The following is a 19871-nucleotide window of genomic DNA, read 5'->3' as shown; positions in this document are numbered from 1 at the left end:
GTATCTCTACTTATACTCAAGTATTACAATTAGGTACTTTTTCCACCACTGTGTATTAGTATAACATTTTGGAACAAACAATTTAACTTAGTAATATAATTATTTAATTTCCTCATTTTTTTGAGCATACAATTTAACTCAGTAATATAATTATTTATTTCATCTTAATCAAGGGTGTACATTTTGGCCCCCACTGTAGATGTGGGAGTTATTAGAGACATGTACATATGTTTTTACAACAGTTAAGTATAAAAGGTGTAACACAATTTTTTTCATGGGGTTTTTAAAAAACAGTTGTTTTTCTTTTAAAGCATGACCTCACCAAAAAATATGATGAAGCATAAATGTAGAATGTTTTTTTCGAATGTTTAGAATATATGCAACAATTATTTGAGAATTCAGGGTGTGTGTGTGTGTATCTATTCATGTGCCAGTGTACATTTGCTGTTACTTGTGGGTGTATGATACATGATTCCTCAACCAATCACAAACTCAAGATATTGTGAGGGTCATAACTATAAACTGAGTGTGTGTTCATGTACTGGTGAGAGAGACAAGCAAGACAGAACAGTCTAAATCTCATACTTGTTGATCGTCCAGATCGTGAACCAACAGCAAAGAGAAAGATGAAGCCCTTGGCCATCCTTGTCCTCTGTGCTCTGGCATGTGTGTGCCACTCTATTGGAGGTAAGAGCAGAGATAGAGCGACAGTGTTAGTCAAGGTTTTGCACCTGTGCAAAATGTGCAACTATATTTCGGATTTAATCAAAAATAATCAAATAAAAAATGAAACTTCATATAAATGTTAAAGAATAAATAAAACATGTAAACAATGTATAATGTTGTAGTTGATTTGTAGTCGAGATGATTAATCATGTACAATACTGTTTCCTCTCTACACAGACTCCTCTACCTCCACTGCCTCAAAGCCTGCTAGTGAGAAAAGAGTGGGTAAGAGACATCAGTAGGATAATTGGTACCAGAATGGCAGTGGTCTGATTGTGTGTACTGTAATGTTGATGACCAGTCGTAGATGCACTGAACATGGTTATTCTAAGTGCAGTGTGATTACACTTGTTTATATTTCTCTCGTTTTAAAAAGTTCATATGTTCTATGACCTTACAGGTGTGTTTGTTAAGAAGGACCTGGCCTCCACTTTGGTGCGACAGAAGAGAGCCGGCACTGCCCTTGCAGACTTGTCCCTGACTCAGCTGGAGAGGTACAGTACTGTTCTGTTGTCCCATGTATGTCATCTGATAGCCTGGCACACAAGGTTGTTTTTCTACAAGGTGTCGAAAGCGTTCCACAGGGATGCTGGCCCATGTTGACTCCAATGCTTCCCACAGTTGTGTGAAGTTGACTGGATGTAATTTGGGTGGTGGACCATTCTTAATACACACTGGAAACTATTGAGTGTGAAAAACCCAACAGTGTTGCCGTTCTTGACACAAACCGGTGCGCCCGGTACCCTGTTCAAAGGCACTTAAATCTTTAGTCTTGGCCATTCACCCTCTGAATGGAACACATACAGTTCACAATCCATGTCTCAATTGTCTCCAGGCTTAAAAATCCCTCTTTAACGTGTCTCTTCCCCTTCATCTACACTGACTGACGTGGCTTTAACAAGTGACATCAATAAGGGATTATAGCTCTCACCTGGATTGACCTGGTCAGTCTATATCATGGAAAGAGCCAGTGTTCTTAATGTTTTGTACAATCAGTGTATGTGTTTTGCTGTTAATCAATGTTTGTATGGGAACAAGCATAATTTCCACTTCATTTAAGATTCATTTAAGATTAAATGTGCTCAAATATTCAGGTAATTTCCTGTTGTTATCATGGAGTGAAGTGTTAATTATATAAGCCTTTTTTCTTCACACTGGATAATATCCAGATTTTCATCTATGTTTTTTTTTCTTCCCCCTCGCTTCTTTCACCTCTTCCTCTTATTTTATGGAAACTGCCCAACCCTTTCATTCCCAGTCTGAGGGAGGTGTGTGAGCTTAACTACTGGTGTGAGAATATGATGGACACAGCTGGGATCATTGCTGCCTACACCGAATTCTATGGACCAATCCCATACTAGATGTCAACCCACTCCACAAACCAACTTCCATTCTGCAAGGCTTTTTGGAGAGAAATAGTTGTAATGTTCTGAGGATGAAACATCTGAATAAATCGAAATAAATTAAGTGTAAATTGATACGGTGTTAGAGGGAGAGCAGGAGAGAAAGAGAACAATGAGAAGTCATTAAAATAACTATTTGGTAATATTCTGTAGTGTAGTATGGTCAATAAAATTATCTAAACAATGTGTCTTTCATAAAATTATTTCATATTACATAACATGATAAATTGTGTGAGATCTGTAATTTCCTAAAGGGAACAAATGAGAAACAGATTAGGCTACACACTTAACGGAGACCTGAAGAAATGACCTCTATGGTATCAAAGGCTGGTAAAGACTTTGATACAAACATAGTGGAGCAATTATAGTGGAGCAAAAAGTTCCATTGGCATGACATTACTGACTTTGTTTACAAATATTGAAAGAGAAAAGTTACATGTACAGATCTTCAGCACCTTCATGAATATAAACCATCTATGACAGCTGAAAACATTTAGACTACATTGCATTTGATATTGCATGAACAAACATATCTACCTGTTGTGCCTCTGTCGAAACAAAGACAAGTTGAATTGCATAAATTATCCCAAGGCTGGGGCATTTAACTTGGTCATCACTGTCAATAATGTTCGTATTTATGTAAGGTCATCTTGCCTTAAGATTAGTGTAACCTGGCCATTCTACCCAAAAAATCATGTATAATACAATGCAAAAGGCCCTCACCTGCAAGAGAACTTGGTTGAAGCGTAGGCTATTCGTAACAGTAACAGTAGCAGTAGCAAAGGTAGCAGGTTCACCCAAAACTGCAGACATGAAGCAAAGACTTTGAGTGCAAAACTGCAGTCTACTAGGTCAGCCACTGGGGGGGTTGAGCGTATTTTGTTTGACCTTCTTTTTTGGCGTTTCCGGTTTATCTCACACGAGACTTCCGCCCTAGCTCGCGGCAATCAAAACATGGCGGACTGCATCAATTAGCCAAGAGCGTTTATGTCAGTGTGATCTAAAAGGGTATTACATACATTAGTTTGATACAGGCAACGACATTTATAGTTTACCATTTACCCGATTGGAAAGTAAGAGAGGGGAAAGGCACACTGACCACAGTTTTCACGTGGATAAAGGTAGAGTCAATTAAAGTTAGCTTCTTCGTTACCTATTCATCGAGCTAGTTGACTGGCTAATTTAGCTAGCTAACGTTATGCTGATGTGAAACCTGCAGACTTTGGTGATATAGCTACCGTTGGTTACAACATTTGCTAGCTAACTAACTATTTAACATTTCAGCAAATTAATATTGGCGAGTATTTGCATCATCTATAGCTAGCTAACATTAGAACTTGTACAGTTTTGTTAGCTAATTTAGCTAACGTCAGTTGTTAGTTTGGACTAGTTAACGTATACTTCTGACTAGCTGCTATTCAACCAACAATTGTCTTGTGACGTGCTGGGAGACGAACTTGTATGTACAAGTATGTTTTCCAGCACAATGTCAAAAGGCAATTAATTATTGGTTTAATTGCAGCAAGAGAGTGAAAGTTATTTATAATAAGGACCTCTCTGAAATGGATGGCCCTCCCTAGAGCAAAATATATTTTACCTAAACCCTCCTTGAACGCAAAAAACGAGTGACCCTCCCCTATACCAAAATAATAATTAAAACAAAGTGGATAGCAGAGAACATGTCTACCGTTTACTCTCACTTCTTGGACAGACCAGAGCCTTAAAGAAGAATATTTTTTAAATTACAGGCTAAGAATGAACATATGCACTGTTATAGATCACTTAATATAATCAGGTCTGTTTTTTTCTTTTTTTGCCATTTTCTTTAATAAAAAGCAGGCCTATGGCATACCGTCTCATACCCCATCAATTCGAGTCTTGGTTTTAAGTTAGCCTACCTCCGTGTCAGTGAAGTGCTGTTATTTAAAGAGTGGATGGAGGAATTGACCAACAAATCTATTGACATAGGCTATAGGCTGCTAATTGAGTCTGCCAAACATGTAGGCCTACCTCTTATTTCTTAAATAGGCTCCAACACAAAGCCCTCTTGTTCTTAGTTAACTAATTAAAATGAAGACTGTTGAAATGAATTATGTCTACTCGAATTTGCCTACTTTCAGCACCATGAGCTGCCCATTTTCTGATTGATTTTGCCACTGCTTCGTTTCAGCACCACAATGTAAGTTACTTGAATTTGGCTTATTGTGAGGTCAATAACTCTGATAAATAGGCCTACATCATCATTAATCAAATCAATTATAGTAGTAACACTTGACCTCCGGTCCTCCTCATCTTCGCGCTCTCCTTCTCAAACTGAACTGAACATAGTGTTTCCCAACCCTGGTCCTCTAATACTCCCAACAGTACACCGTTTCGTTGTGGCTCTTGACAAACACACCTCATTGAGGGCTTGATGATTAATTGACAAGTTGAATCAGGCATGCTTGTCCAGGGTTACAATAGAAATGTGTACTGTTGGGGGTACTCAAGGACCAGGTTTGGGAAACACTGTTCATGCGCAAGAGTGCATTTTTTGGAAGAAGCCTCTGACTCTCCCTCTGAACTGCCACCGTAGGCCTACACAGCACAGGCATTGGTTAGGCATCACACAAAAAGTTTTTGTTCAGCAAGAGCAGAGCAGGCTGGGGCTCATGGTTGAAATATCCATTGCAGTGTGTAATGCAGCCTAGTTTTATTTACACCATCCCAGCAGGTATCTTAGAAATATAACTTATAGATTTGTCTTTTCTCCTGATTCCAATAAGTTGATACTGTATCTTCCCTGGCAGGGTGAAGGAGACGCGCCGTCACCATGGGGCGACGTTCGACCTCCTCCACCAAGAGTGGGAAGTTCATGAACCCCACCGACCAGGCCAGTAAGTAACATCATACCCTTTCCGTCGTCATGTGACCGCTCACATCATACGTTCACCTCAACTTGAGCATGAACACATCAGTGGACACCCATTGTTTCTTAAGCATCAGGGGATCCCATGTATGTGAAAGGAAAATCATTTCAGTGTCTGTTATTGAGCTCAGCAGCACTATGAACAATAGTAAATGCATCAATGTAGAGGAGCTGTCAGGTAACAGGTTCTACATCAAACTTAATGCGGTGCCTTTTCCTCTTCAGGGAAGGAGGCCAGGAAACGGGAGCTGAAGAAGGTAAGACCTTGGCTGACAAGTTGAATGATAGGTTGACTTTGTATTCTGTCTATAAAACTCACTGTGCTCTTCTTTGCTGCGCCACAGAACAAGAAGCAGAGGATGATGGTGAGAACAGCTGTACTGAAGATGAAGGACCCCAGACAGATCATCAAAGACATGGAGAAGCTGGATGAAATGGGTGAGCCATTGCAAACGGGTTTTAAACAAGGTTGTGCGTTTGTTATTTGTCTTCCAAAAAGATCTTGCGAATCATTTTCTTTTCTCCTGTTCACATCCGTTTTCTGTTTTTTCCTGTGCCAGAGTTCAACCCTGTGCAGCAGCCGCTGCTGAATGAGAAGGTGCTGAGGGACAAGAGGAAGAAGCTACGGGAGACGTTTGAGCGCATCGTACGTTTGTACGAAAGAGAGAACCCAGACACTTACAAAGAACTACGCAAACTGGAGCTGGACTATGAGAGCAATCGTGGCAAGCTGTCACTCTACTTCGACTCAGTCAAGGTGTGTACGCTATGCTGATGAACATGTATAAATTGCACAGATTAACCGAGCAGTGCTGAGATCATGTCATAATTGTTGCTGTTGTTCACTATTCACCATTTCTCTTCCACGCTCTGTCAACTAGAATGCTGAACTGGTGGAGGTGGATAGCATCCCACTCCCAGAGATGCCCCACGCCCCCTCCAGCATCCTGATCCAGGACATCCCCCTGCCCGGGGCCCAGCCTCCCTCCATCCTGAAGAAGGGCACCTCGTTTAGGTGGGCAGTCCCCTGAATTTACAGTGCTGTCTCAGTATCATTCCTATGGACAATACCACAACCCAACCAGCTGCTCTGTAAACACTCTCTCTCTCACTCTCTCTCTTTTAGTAAGGCGATTGGTGCCTCCATGTCTGCAGCGGTGGCAGGCGTCCCTCGGTTACCCCCTGGTAGGAAACCCCCAGGTCCCCCACCTGGCCCCCCACCGTCTCAGGTCCTGGCGCTGTACGCCTCACGCAGGGCCCAGTTCGCAGCAGATGCAGGTACTGCAAACACACCTCACTACTGCACTACTGATCAGGAGGAATAAATATGCTTCATTCTACTTTCTCATCCAAATCCACCTTTCTCTGCCTACAACCAGATGCGTCCAACCAGGCCTCTGACATGGAGAAAGCCATGGACACTATGCTGATGGGAGGAGAGAGGGACAGTGGGAGCGAGAGCGAGGGAGACGATGGGGAGGAAGACGACAGCGACTCTGAAGAGGACAGTGAAGGAGATAGGGATGAAGGAGGCGAGGTTGACAAGAGGATGATGGTGGACCGGCAGGAGGACGATAGAGAGAAGGGCAGAGAGGAGGACAGAGGGGACAGACATGCAGGTGAGAGGCGGAGCCTTGTCCGCATATGTGCTTGCTTGATCACCCCAAGTGTGTTGGGTTCTGTCTTCAAGTCTGTGCACTGCTTGGTGTTGTAGTTTAAAGAATGATAACACAGATATGGCGTTTTACACGAGGTTGTGTGATATGTTTTGCAGGACGCAGTGTGCGGTTTGCAGACATGCCCCCCTCAGCACCCAGGGAGAAGAGCAAGAAGAAGAGGATTGTGAAGAAGAAAAAGGCCATCACTCCTCTGCAGGCTATGATGCTTAGGATGGCAGGTACTGTATCTCCTTCAGTCTGCACACAACACCACTACCACACTTCAGCAGGACTTGATGATGCAGATGAATGATTGGATTGTTGACACTATTTTGGAGAATGACACTATTTTGGAGAATGACGTAATTTAAATAGGTTTGTATTCGCTGGAGGATGATTTATCCATGGGAACTAGATTATACTTTCTTCCTTCATCCCTTTCTCACTCATCCCCCTTTATTATTTGTCTACAGGGCAGTCCATCCCTGAAGACGAAGAGGAGGAAGAGGAAGTTGAGGAGGAGTACACCGACTCTGACGACTCAGACATCGAGGATAGGGGACCACCAGGCGACAACCAATCTCATCTTATACCCAATCAGCGCATGCCTCCACCCTCTGGACCAATGGGAGGACAGCAACCACCTCTACACATGCAGGGTCCACCAGGAACAGGACCTCCACCGTTGGGACCACCCCCAGCTCCTCCAATGAGGCCTCCTGGTCCACCCTCTGGCCTGCCTCCCGGCCCTCCACCCGGTTAGTTGGTTTTATGTGTAGTAATGATTGGAGTACAGTGTCATCTTGTGTGACGTTGCTTCATTACTATCAAATTACTAAAACAACATACTATGATGTGATATGTCATATGATATGTCTTGTTTGTCATCCTAAGGTGCTCCACCGTTTTTGAGGCCGCCTGGTATGCTAGGTGGTCCAAGGGGGCCGATGCCCCGGCTACTGCCCCCTGGACCCCCACCAGGTCGTCCCCCTGGCCCTCCCCCAGGCCCCCCTCCAGGTCTCCCTCCTGGTCCTCCACCCCGGGGACCCCCACCCAGACTGCCTCCCCCAGCTCCCCCAGGTATGTGTGGATGTATTTTTGTGCCTTTTATTGGAATTTCATATGACTTTATCCCTTGTCCTTAAACACAGAACATTGTCAAAACATACATATATTTTAAACATAACTACAGTTCAGCGGTACCCAAAGTTAACAGTAATAAAAATATGTCAACATGGCACATAGCTCAAGCTAAAATAAATGTCAAATGTATTTTGGGCTGCAAAGCATGGGAATAAAGCAGGATTTCCCCCCAGTCTAATCTCCTTCTCCCTTTCTGTAGGTATCCCCCCTCCACCACGATCTGGCCCCCCACGCCAACTTGCCCCTCCCCTCTCTCTTTTCCCCCCACCACTTAACTCCAACGTCCTCAGCGCTCCCCCCAGCATCGTCCACCGCCAGAAACCCGGCTCCAACCCAGATGGCTCCCAGAGCAACCCCAATGCCTCCATGCTGCCCCCTCCTTCCATGCCTATGTCCATGCGCCCAGGGATGCAGATGCCCCCTCCCCCGGGGACAAGTGCCCCGCCGTCGGGCTCAAACCCCACCAGCCACCACCATGCACCAACCATCGAGAAGCGGGCCAACATCACCTCTGTCTCAGCCGGAGGCAGCAATCTGGCAACAGGCCCGGGGAGTGGCGGAGCCACCATCTCAGCCAAACCCCAGATCATCAACCACAAGACAGAGGTCACCCGCTTCGTGCCCACGGCGCTGAGGGTGCGCAGGGATAAAGGGGCCGGGAGCGGAGGAGGGCCTATGGAAAAGAGAGGAAGAAGAGAGGAAAGGGTGGGAGGCCAGAAGCAGCAGTCGATGGCTGCCCCCATGGGGTCAGCCAACCCTACTCAGATGGGCCCAGTCTCTCAGCCCAACATGAAGACCAAGGACCAGATGTATGAGGCCTTCATGAGGGAGATGGAGGGACTCCTCTGAGACTGACAAGGGCTGCAGGGTGAAAAGGGTGGGTGTGTTGAGAAGGAATGAACAGTAGGGGTCATGAGGAAAGTGTTAGTGATACCATCAAGCAGATGCTGCTCAGAAACACATTGGTTCCTCTAAATGTTGTTTTTCACAATGAGAATAGAATCTCCTCCCTACCAACTTACTGTACATGGCTATGATAATTTGGCTCAATCTTTATGAAAAAGCTAGTGTTTTTTTATGACTGTCAAATGTTTATTTTATTGTTGAACTGAGAAACGTGATGGATTTCAAAGAAAGAAGGGGGGTGTTTTGTTGGGCGTTTGTAGGAAAATCCAAATGAGTGTGTGCTTGTCTGAAATGGTTAGACCTGTAACTAAATAAATACTTAAACTCAATGAACTATTTTCAGTCCAATCTTTTTTTAATCGTTTCATAAGTCAGACTACAAATTAATAAACCACCATGATGAACAGGCTCGTTCAGCAGGATGCAACGTTTTGGATCATTCAGATGGAAGAACTATGTAGGATAAGGAATCACAGCTCTATTCATGGCATTTCTATCTGCAACGTTCGACAAAGTGGTGTAAACATTGCAATTAATTTAAATGATTTATAAATTCAGCGGGGAACATCAAGTCCCAGAAAGCATAGCATGAAATGTAATCCATTTCCGTACATGCGCACTTTAGCGTAGACGGCACGTTGGCAAACAAGCATGGCGGACGACTCGGAGAAAAGTGTTGAGATAAAAACAGATGGCGCAAAGGATGAAAATTCGAGTAGTGACGATGATAACAGTAACGTTAATATCGCTGAAAACGATGAGCCAGTGAAGACCTTCAAGGATCTGGTGAGTAACGTTAGCTAGCTAAATGGAAATGGTGGATAAGCTTGGAGGCGGGCTAACGTTCGTTAACAGCACATCAACAAACCAACCTACCGCTGATAAGTTAGCAAGTTAACTGTCTTTCATCCCCCCACATACAGTTCAGCATCCTACGGTTCACCAGGTAGAGAGCTGGGTACAGCTGTGAGATGATATGATGTCATTGACAGACATTTAAAAATGGGGCGCGCATTCAGCCATGCGATTTGTGAAGATGTGTAACATCGACTCCATATTCTAACGTGTTTACATATTTATGCTATGGCATGCATCTGTTAATATAGGGTGTAACTGAAGTGCTGTGTGAAGCTTGTGAACAGTTGGGATGGAAGACTCCTACAAAGATCCAGGTAGAGGCAATACCTGTAGCCTTACAAGGTGAGTTCAGTTGGGTGAATGTTCATGTTTGTGCCATGTATAAAACAGTTGGTAAAGACCTGTCCAATAGGTGGAAGGTCTCATGTCTGTCTGTACACTCACGATGCACTTTCTTCTCTCCTATCTCAGGAAAGGATGTAATTGGCTTAGCAGAGACCGGCTCAGGGAAGACCGGGGCGTTTGCTCTGCCCATCCTGCAGTCACTCCTCGCTTCCGCTCAGAGGCTGCACACACTCATACTCACCCCCACCAGAGAGCTGGCTTTCCAGATAGCAGAGCAGTTTGAGGCCCTGGGCTCCAGCATCGGAGTCAAGACTGGTACGTGGACATTGGAAGGAGTAGAAACATATTTGAAGGAACTCATGTGACTGTTTTAACTTGCTTGTCTTTTTTTCCTGTTTCAGCTGTTATAGTTGGAGGAATTGACATGATGTCCCAATCCCTGGTCCTGGCCAAGAAGCCTCACATTGTCATTGGTGAGAAAATGACTTAATCCCTTTCAGTTGCATAGTATGGTACCATCTTTTAAGTGCATTCCTGGTTGATACTAACTGTGTATTCACCATGGGTGTCATAACAGCCACCCCCGGGCGGTTGATAGACCACTTAGAGAACACCAAAGGCTTCTCACTGCGAGCGCTGAAGTTCCTGGTGATGGATGAGGCAGACCGGATCCTCAACATGGACTTTGAGACTGAGGTGGACAAGATCCTAAAGGTTATTCCCAGAGACAGACGCACGTTTCTCTTCTCTGCCACCATGACCAAAAAGGTACCCACATAATAGCCCCTGTTATCTATTCCTTTTAGCTAATCATTTGAGACTTGTCAGAGTACCCCTAAAACCTGGCCTGTCACACTAACCCTTCGATGTCTTTATATTTACCAAGGTCGCAAAGCTGCAGAGAGCAGCTCTGAAGGATCCAGTTAAATGTGCCGTTAACACCAAGTACTCAACAGTAGAAAAACTGCAGCAGTACTACGTCTTCATACCCTCCAAATACAAGGTACTTGAAGTTTGATGTTCTAATGGTAATTCTTCTTGGAGAAGTCAGAAGCTGTGTATGGTTAGTGTTGGATTGTAAGTTAACTGGCTGTGCCTCCAGGATTGTTACCTGGTTTCCATCATCAACGAGCTGGCTGGGAACTCCTTCATGATCTTCTGCAGTACGTGTAACAATGCCCAGCGGGTGGCGCTGCTGCTCAGGAACTTGGGCATCACTGCCATCCCTCTGCATGGGCAGATGAGTCAGGTACCCCCCTTATCCAAACGCTTCTGTCTACCAACATACTCACTCCAAATATCATACTCTAACAGTGGAATCTGCATGTATAAATGTCTTTCTCTGTTGGTCAGAACAAACGTCTGGGGTCGCTGAACAAGTTCAAGTCTAAGTCTCGCTCTGTGTTGCTGGCTACGGACGTGGCATCAAGAGGACTGGACATTCCACATGTAGACTGTGTTATTAACTATGACATCCCAACTCACTCAAAGGTATCAGTCTTGCTTGTGTGTACGTTTCTCCCTGGTCTGCAGTCTCTTCAATGTTATCACAAATGAGGGACCCAACCGAGCAAGTTTAGTGGCATTTTATCGTGTGTGTGTGTGTACTCAGGACTACATCCACAGAGTGGGGCGAACCGCCAGAGCAGGACGGTCTGGAAAATCCATCACATTCGTCACACAGTAAGGGCCACCTTTATGCTTGCTCTCAACCAATCCTATTGAAATTGGTTACTTCGTCCAAAGATTTTCTACTGGTTGACATATTGACCTCTCAGGTATGATGTGGAGCTGTTCCAGCGAATCGAAACTCTGATTGGCAAGAAGCTGCCTGCCTTCCCCACGCAGGAGGAGGAAGTGATGATGCTGGTGGAGAGAGTGAGCGAGGCGCAGCGATTCGCCAGAATTGTGAGTCTCAATCAGTGTCTTTTCAGCAGTGTCGTCATCCACTGTAATAGCTTTAAAGTCACAATAACCTCTTTCCCTCTCAGGAAATGAAGGAACAAGGAGAAAAGAGGAAGAGGCACAGAGGAGAAGAGGGGGATGACACAGAGCAGTCCAGCGGTGTGAGGAAGAAAGTAAGAGGCGGCGCTGGTGGTGGTGGCGGAGGGGGGGGAAGAGGTGGAGGAGGAGGAAAAAAACGTGGTGGAGCAGCATGGAGAGGAGGACGTTAAAGTTGCCAGTAGAGTAACACAATACTGTACATATTGTCAGATACTGTCATTTTTCTCCTTGATATAAAACATCTATGGTTATTAAGAGGCCGCTTTCTCTACAACCACCACATCATGGAGACATGCTATTTAATTACCAATGACTTGTTCAATTTCCTAATCAATATTTCCATTTGTAATAAAATGTTTATGTAAAATCAAGATCATGTTCAGTGAGTTGTTCACAATGTGATAATAAAGCTTGGTCAACATGAATGGAATCCTGATATGATAACATCTTCATGAATTTCTATTAAATCTTTTTAAAGTAGATTAGCAATGCAGGTGGCATGAACAGTGTTGAACTATATTTGTGGAATAATGGCGAAAATAGACTTAAAACCAACAATGACCTATATTTCCGGAAGATAATAGTACAAATAAGCCCCACCAATTTGGACACAAGATGGGGGTGTTGCATATCATGATATCTAACCAGTTACTCCGGTAGCTTATTGTAACATTTGTACCATGTCAAATATCACTCCATGCAATACCTAATGAACATACAAAACACTTTAGATCGTTATTTGCATCAACAGCGTGTTAATGACTGAAGGAACAAATGCTTGATTTATTATTTCATGCACTGATCATGAGTTCATTGAAAGGAAATTAATTAGAACACTTGTTTTTCATGTTGAGGGTCCAGGAACAGGTGGATCGATGGACCAGAAATCTTTCCTCTGAAAATAGTTGGTTTTCTCTGGGGGTCGTTATTTTTAGCCAATAGGAGGCGAGGGTACTAGATACTGCAGCGTGAGAATCCAATTGTGTTTTAGCCGCATCAAGTAGGCGTGTGCAGTGCATAGACTTTCACAACTAGATATTACATTCACCTCGTGGCTTCAGAATAAAACATGATTTGTATTTGTTTATCATTTGACGTCTGTTTGTCAGAGGATATCAACACAGAAAATATAGCACGTAAAGCATCACAATGAGCTATTGAATTCAGACGAGCTGATCTATTGGTCAATATTCATGTCTGCACAACCCATCGTAGGCGGAGTAACAGCGGTCAGGTCGGTTCGGTTGAGCGGCCCCACCATAGGGGCAGTGTCTTTGGTGCATACCAAAGCCTAGACAGATGCCTGAATATCAATTGTGTTGTTGCATAAAGTGTTATTACAGAGGGAGGTCGGTCTATTCGTGTGAACAGTTGTCCTCGTTTCTTCCCTCACAGCACCAGGTAAATGACCAGCTCTTTTAGGAATAATTGTAATTCTACATGGTTACATTAGCAACTTGAATACTGTCCGGCTGGATGGATTTAGGCTAAATAGCGTAACTGTGGAGGTACTTGCAATGATGTCGCTATATTACGTTCAGGACTATTGATTACCCAGATACGTTGAATTAAAATATGTTAAAGGCATATATCGCGTTATATTTATTGAAGATTTTAGTTGAATGAAATTGAAATGATGACTTTAGAGATGTTGCTACACCAAAATGGACTCCCTTGACCAGTACAGCTCTGTGATTTCAGGTGGTTTCTGTTCTTATCAAAGTGGTTAAATGTCAGATAACGTGCAGCTATCAATCTATGTGATCTATAATAGCGATATAGGTTGTTCAGGGACCATCTGATCTAATAAATACATGTTTATTGTCTATGTTGATTGTCATGTGTGGCAAGATTGCGTACCCTTCACAACGCCGTTACACCAGCGCGCGAGATTGCTCTAGTCAAGTCAGCGTAAGACGCTTGTTATTAAACGAGTCAACAATGTAGCCAGCCTGTCAGGCAAATCAACAACAACAAAAATACAATTGATTCTGTTTGGCACTTACTTTATTCTGAATACATTTCTTCAACACGTTGAATACTCTACCTGAAAGTGAGGAATTGCTTTCCATGTTTGGCTGCAAACGTCTACTTGGATGAGGAACTTGCGATAAATTATGCTGTAAATAACAATTATGTTGTAGGCCTATTTTGGCGTGTACAGATACAATGTAGCAGTAGTTCAATCTTCTTGGTGTAACAGTTGGGATAATAGGACAATTCTCAGAGTGCAATGCATTTCTCATCCCTGGATTGAGGTACGTTTTCCTGAGCCATATTCGTGCAGGCTCCACGGTGTCTTAGTCTACACAGGAATGCTGTCCGACCCCAGTGCAGCTGTAAGCAAGCGGGTCGGAACTGCTGGCTACACTTAGACTTGAAAAGGGGGTAGCTTTAATGTCACAAAGGAATGCCACCTTGATAAGTGCCATGCCTGAGAGTGCTTAACATTTCATGACAAACATGTTGCTATACTGAGTCTCTGCCTGTCTCTGCCTCTTCCAGGTGCCACTCTTGCTCTGGTACCCCCAAAATGGCTCATCGAAGTGGGCAGGAGGACCCGGAGCGTTACCTGTTTGTGGACCGCGCTGTCGTCTACAACCCGGCCACACAGGCCGACTGGACAGCCAAGAAGGTGGTGTGGATCCCTTCAGAGCGTCATGGCTTTGAGGCGGCCAGCATCAAGGAGGAGCGGGGAGAGGAGGTGGTGGTGGAACTGTCAGAGAATGGCAAGAAGGCCGTTGTCAATAAAGACGACATCCAGAAGATGAACCCGCCCAAGTTCAGCAAGGTGGAAGACATGGCTGAGCTCACCTGCCTGAACGAGGCCTCGGTGCTGCACAACCTCAAAGACCGCTACTACTCTGGCCTCATCTACGTGAGTGGTTGTGTTGTTGTACACTGTTAGAAAAAAGGGTTAGGATAACCCTTTTTGGTTCCAGGTAGAACCCTTTTGAGTTCAATGTAGAACCCTCTGTGGAAAGGGTTCTACCTGGAACGAAAAAGGGTTCTACAAAGGGTACTCCTATGGGGCCAGCCGAAGAACCCTGTTAGGTTCTAGATAGCACCTTTTTTTCACCATTTTATTATACATCTATTCACCTAGAAAGCAGATTCAACTATACTCACACATAGTGCACACAACAGACATTGCTCAATAGTTCAATATTTTAGCTGTTTTTCAGCAACTCTGGCGACGCATACCTTGCATGAGACCCAGACCACAGACCATGTATTGGACTCTTGATAACGTTGTAATGTTGAGACAGGGTTGTTTGAGAATTTTAATTCTGTGTCCCTAACCCACTCCTTATCAAACACACCCCCTCACCTACCCCCCACACACTGACACAGCCACCGATGGAGCGGAAAATAAAATATATTTTTAAAATTACCCCTTCAAACTCCATGTGTCTGTCTGCTCTGCACACATCAAATCATAAAGGCGGTGGGTATACATTATCCCCTGACTTGTCTCACCTACAGAACCTAACCTCTGGGGAACTCTGAGGAAATAGGATCTGAGTCTGAATAAGTACTACATACTTAAACTGCATACTAATTTTGACGTTTGATCTAGTAGAATTCACTTGTCTTTTCTGACTCACGTGTCTGATGATCAGATAAATTGACACGCAGTACCAAAATGAACGAATGGCGGGAGTCAACGCAATCACGCATTAGATTACTAATTTAGAGTACTATTTTAGAAATTGCACATACTATAACACTTACTTTTTTCGCATACTATTTAGTACGCTAAAATGGGTATTCAGATACGACCACTGTCTTGTGGCTTGATTGAAGTAAAAAAACACAAATACTGATCACACTCTATAACCGTTTCCAGATAGTTCAGACCGATGGTAAGTTCTCTCTCTGTATCTAGATTACCTGCCATCTTCTTTACTTTCACCTTTTATAGGTGACATTTCTACCATAAACACTGGTGGGTCAGTTTGTTTGTACAACCCCATTCCTCATGGTTGCCCTGTTTGATCTCTGAGCTGTCTGTGGGGCTCTCTCATCTCAATGGGGTCCCTGGGTATTAAAGCAAACACATTTGGCCCTGTGTGTGGACTGTGGAGCCCCAGGTCAGGGTGGCAGACTGGGAGAGGCGCTGGCCCACCTCCTGTCACTGCTGCTGCTGTGCTCTATGGCCCAGACTGGCTGCGTTAGGTCTGGGTCATCTTTATGGTCGTGAGCCTTTGTCCTCTTACCCACGAGCCGTCTGTAGAAAATACCTCCTAAAATCCCAGAATTCCATTAGATGATAGCCAGTGTCAATGATGTATATGATGTCACGCATTTAGGGAGATTCTTAAGCTACCCCTTGCTGTTGGTACCCCTTCAATGTTTTCCATTCTGGAGTCCGTTAACTTTTTTTTATCTAAGCACACGTGCAATAAAATCCAACATCCGAGTTTGCATTGGTTTAAATTGGGTGCTTTCGCTGTGTGTGAGTTATCTGCAGCTATGTTTCAGTGCAGATGGGTCTAGTTAATGATGTCCTATATACAGTGTATCGTTGTGATCTTGACCCATTTAGTGACATGCGTTCCAGGAATCGAATGTGGATTGGTTATCACCTGAGACATGGTGAAGGGGATTCTGGAGGAACTGCAGTCTTTTTGATCTTCTTTACCAGGCTTGATGACGAATTCCACTAGATAGTAGCTTTATGTTTCTCCATGTTTCTTGAAGGCTCTCTTCATCTGTGTGTTGTTGAATAATGGCCGTAGTGAAAATTAAACTACACTGAACAAAAATATAAACGCAACACGCAACAATTTCAAAGATTTTACTGAGTTACAGTTCATATAAGGAAATCCGTCAATTGAAATAAATTAATTAGGCCCAAATCTATGGATTTCACATGACTGGGAATACAGGTATGCATCTGTTGGTCACAGATACCTTTAAAAAAAAAATAGGGGCGTGGATCAGAAAATCTGTCAGTATTTGGTGTGACCACCATTTGCCTCATGCAGTACGACACAACTCCTTCGCATAGATTTGATCAGGCTGTTGATTGTGGCCTGAGGAATGTTGTCCCACTCCTCTTCAATGCCTGTGCAAAGTTGCTGGATATTGGCGGGAACTGAAACACGCTGTCGTACACATCGATCCAGAGCATCTCAAACATGCTCAGTTGATGACCTGTCTGGTGAGTATGCAGGCCATGGAAGAACTGGGAGATTTTCAGCTACTGGAATTGTGTACAGATCCTTGCGACATGAGGCCGTGCATCATCATGCTGAAACATGAGGTGATGGCGGCAGATGAATGGCACAACAATGGGCCTCAGGATCTCGTCACGGTATCTCTGTGCATTCAAACTGCCATCGATAAAATGCGTTTTTTTGTTGTTGTCCGTGTTGGCCTGCCCATACCATAACCCCACCTCCACCATGGGGCACTCTGTTCACGACATTGACATCAGCAAACCGCTCGTCATATGCCCGGGACATTTGAAATCGTGATTCATCCGTGAAGAGCACACTTATCTAGCGTGCCATCAAAGGTGAGCATTTTCCCACTGATGTCGGTTATGACGCCGAACTGCAATCAGGTTAAGACCCTGGTGAGGATGACGTGCACGCAGCTGAGCTTCCCTGAGACGTTTTTGACAGTTTGTGTAGAAATTCTGCGGTTGTGCAAACCCACAGTTTCATCAGCTGTCCGGGTGGCTGGTCTCAGACGATCCCGCAGGTGAAGAAGCCGGATGTGGAGGTCTTGGGCTGGTGTGGTTACACATGGTCTGCGGTTGTGAGGCCAGTTGGACGAACTTTCCCCCCTGCTACACTAACTTCCTCGATGCATACAAAGCCCTTCCCCGCCCTCCCTTCGGCAAATCTGACCACGACACCATCTTGCTCTTACCGTCTTATAGACAGAAACTCAAACAGGATGTACCAGTGACTACAACCATTCAATGCTGGTCTGACCAATCGGAATCCACGCTTCAAGATTGTTTTGATCACGCAGACTGGGGTATGTTCCGGTCAGCCTCAAAGAACAACATCGATGTATACGCTGACTCGGTGAGTGAGTTTATAAGGAAGTGCATTGGAGATGTTGTACCCACTGTGAGCAGAGGGAGCACCCCCCTAACCAGAAACCATGGATGGATGGCGGCATTAACGCAAAACTGAAAGTGCGCACCACAGCATTTAACCATGGAAAGAGGTCTGGGAATATGGCTGAATATAAACAGTGTAGTTATTCCCTCCGCACGGCAATCAAACAAGCGAAATGCCATTACAGGGACAAAGTGGAGTCTCAATTCAACGGCTCAGAAACGAAACGTATGTGGCAGGGTCTACAGGAAATCATGGACTATAAAAAGAAACCAGCCATGTCACGAACACCGACGTCACACTTCCAGACAATCGAAACACCTTCGTTGCCAGCTTTGAGGATAATACAGTGCCACTGTCTTGGCCCACTAACAAGGACTGCGCCCCCCCTCCCCCTAACAAGGACTGCGCCCCCTCGCAAGTCTGCTGGTCCAGACGGCATCCCTAGCCCCGTCCTCAGAGCATGCGCAGACCAGCTGGCTGGTGTGTTTACTGACATATTCAATCACTCCCTATCCCAGTCTGCTGTCCCCACATGCTTCAAGATGACCACCATTGTTCCTGTACCCAAGAAGGCAAAGATAACTGAACTAAATGACTTCCGCCCCATAGCACTCACTTCCATCATCATGATGTGCTTTGAGATACTAGTCAAGGATCATATCACCTACACCTTACCGGCCACCATAGACCCACTTCAGTTTGCATACCGCCCCAACAGGTCCACAGACGATGCAATCGCCATCACACTGCACAGTGCCCTATCCCATCTGGACAAGAGGAATACCTATGTAAGAATGATGTTCATTGACTACAGCTCAGCATTCAACACCATAGTACCCTCCAAACTCGTCATTAAGCTGCAGGCCCTGTTCTCAACCTCGCCCTGTGCAATTGGGTCCTAGACTTTCTGACGGGCCGCCCCCAGGTGGTGAAGGTAGGAAACAACATTTCCACTTCGGTGACCCTCAACACTGTGGCCCCACAAGGGTGCGTTCTCAGCCCCCTCCTGTACTCCATGTTCACCCACGACTGCGTGGCCATGCACGCCTCCAACTCAATCATCAAGTTTGCAGACGACACAACAGTAGTGGGTTTGATTACCAACAACGATGAGACAGCCTACAGGGAGGAGGTGAGGGCACTCGGAGTGTGGTGTCAGGAAAACAACCTCTCACTCAACGTAAACAAAACAAAAGAGATTATCATGGACTTCAGGAAACAGCAGAGGGAGGAGCACCCCCCTATCCACAGTGGAGAAGGTGTAATGTTTTCAGGCATACACATCACAGACAAACTGAAATGGTGCACACACTCAGACAGTGTGGTGAAGAAGGCGCAACAGCGCCTCTTCAACCTCAGGAGGCTGAAGAAATTTGGCTTTTCACCCAAAACCCTGACAAACTTATACAGATGCACAATCAAGAGCATCCTGTCGGGCTGTATCACAGCCTGGTACGGCAACTGCTCCACCCTCAACCGTAAAGCTCTCCAGAGGGTGGTGCGGTCTGCACAACAACTACCTGCCCTCCATGACACCTACAGCACCCGATGTCACAGGAAGGCCAAAAAGATCATCAAGGACAACAACCACCCGAGCCACTGCCTGTTCACACCGCTACCATCCAGAAGGCGAGGTCAGTACAGGTGCATCAAAGCTGGGACCGAAAGACTGAAAAACAGCTTCTTTCTCAAGGCCATCAGACTGTTAAACAGCCATCACTAATTCAGAGAGGCTGCTGCCTACATTGAGACCCAATTACTGGTCACTTTAATAAATGAATCACTAGTCACTTTAAACAATTAATCACAAGTCACATTAAACAATGCCACTTTAAAT

At 44.7% G+C, this 19871-nt stretch overlaps 4 protein-coding genes across 5 annotated transcripts in view; all 4 read left to right on the top strand.

Annotated features, from left to right (window-relative positions):
- The first annotated feature begins 540 nt into the window (after positions 1-540).
- On the top strand, positions 541-2313 carry bglap (bone gamma-carboxyglutamate protein). Its single transcript, NM_001136551.2, is given in 4 exon segments — positions 541-687; positions 904-951; positions 1127-1220; positions 1985-2313. Coding segments are annotated over 4 exon segments (306 nt in total). The 5' UTR covers positions 541-626; the 3' UTR covers positions 2088-2313.
- Positions 2314-3045: 732 nt separating this feature from the next.
- On the top strand, positions 3046-9073 carry LOC106607096 (WW domain-binding protein 11). The gene is made up of 12 exons (XM_082976528.1): positions 3046-3250; positions 4919-5005; positions 5263-5294; positions 5382-5475; positions 5598-5794; positions 5919-6052; positions 6164-6315; positions 6417-6656; positions 6812-6934; positions 7169-7453; positions 7590-7775; positions 8038-9073. The coding sequence occupies exons 2-12, from the start codon at positions 4942-4944 to the stop codon at positions 8685-8687; spliced, it is 2157 nt and encodes a 718-aa protein (XP_082832654.1). The 5' UTR covers positions 3046-3250; positions 4919-4941; the 3' UTR covers positions 8688-9073.
- A 277-nt stretch (positions 9074-9350) lies between these two features.
- On the top strand, positions 9351-12376 carry LOC106607097 (putative ATP-dependent RNA helicase DDX47). Its single transcript, XM_014203696.3, has 11 exons — positions 9351-9530; positions 9851-9944; positions 10074-10262; positions 10349-10420; positions 10525-10715; positions 10834-10950; positions 11050-11196; positions 11301-11438; positions 11560-11630; positions 11726-11855; positions 11939-12376. The coding sequence occupies exons 1-11, from the start codon at positions 9396-9398 to the stop codon at positions 12119-12121; spliced, it is 1467 nt and encodes a 488-aa protein (XP_014059171.3). The 5' UTR covers positions 9351-9395; the 3' UTR covers positions 12122-12376.
- A 781-nt stretch (positions 12377-13157) lies between these two features.
- LOC106601199 (myosin-10) overlaps positions 13158-19871 on the top strand; it is a 62268-nt gene continuing 55554 nt past the window's right edge. The window contains exons 1-2 of one of the 2 annotated variants that reach the window (XM_045720409.2): positions 13158-13352; positions 14457-14829. In XM_045720409.2, coding sequence (XP_045576365.1) covers positions 14485-14829 — 345 coding nt within the window. In that variant the 5' untranslated portion in view covers positions 13158-13352; positions 14457-14484. The remainder of the gene's footprint in view (positions 13353-14456; positions 14830-19871) is intronic. The other variant, XM_045720410.2, reaches the window with a different exon arrangement.

Source organism: Salmo salar, chromosome 06 (genome assembly GCF_965601325.2).
Source record: "Salmo salar chromosome 06, fSalSal1, whole genome shotgun sequence".
Classification (NCBI taxonomy): Eukaryota; Metazoa; Chordata; class Actinopteri; order Salmoniformes; family Salmonidae; genus Salmo; species Salmo salar.
The sequence above is the reverse complement of the archived record's forward strand: the minus strand, read 5'-3'. Positions and strand labels throughout refer to the sequence as shown.

What these genes read in the sequence shown, in the direction of transcription:
- LOC106607096 (XM_082976528.1), top strand. Translation starts at nt 4,942, where the DNA reads ATGGGGCGACGTTCGACCTCCTCCACCAAGAGTGGGAAGTTCATGAAC. An exon ending in TCTACTTCGACTCAGTCAAG is followed by an intron (nt 5,795 to 5,918) that starts GTGTGTACGCTA and finishes TCTGTCAACTAG; the next exon opens with AATGCTGAACTGGTGGAGGT. An exon ending in CCAGTTCGCAGCAGATGCAG is followed by an intron (nt 6,316 to 6,416) that starts GTACTGCAAACA and finishes GCCTACAACCAG; the next exon opens with ATGCGTCCAACCAGGCCTCT.
- LOC106607097 (XM_014203696.3), top strand. Translation starts at nt 9,396, where the DNA reads ATGGCGGACGACTCGGAGAAAAGTGTTGAGATAAAAACAGATGGCGCA. An exon ending in AATACCTGTAGCCTTACAAG is followed by an intron (nt 9,945 to 10,073) that starts GTGAGTTCAGTT and finishes CTCCTATCTCAG; the next exon opens with GAAAGGATGTAATTGGCTTA. An exon ending in GAAGCCTCACATTGTCATTG is followed by an intron (nt 10,421 to 10,524) that starts GTGAGAAAATGA and finishes GTGTCATAACAG; the next exon opens with CCACCCCCGGGCGGTTGATA.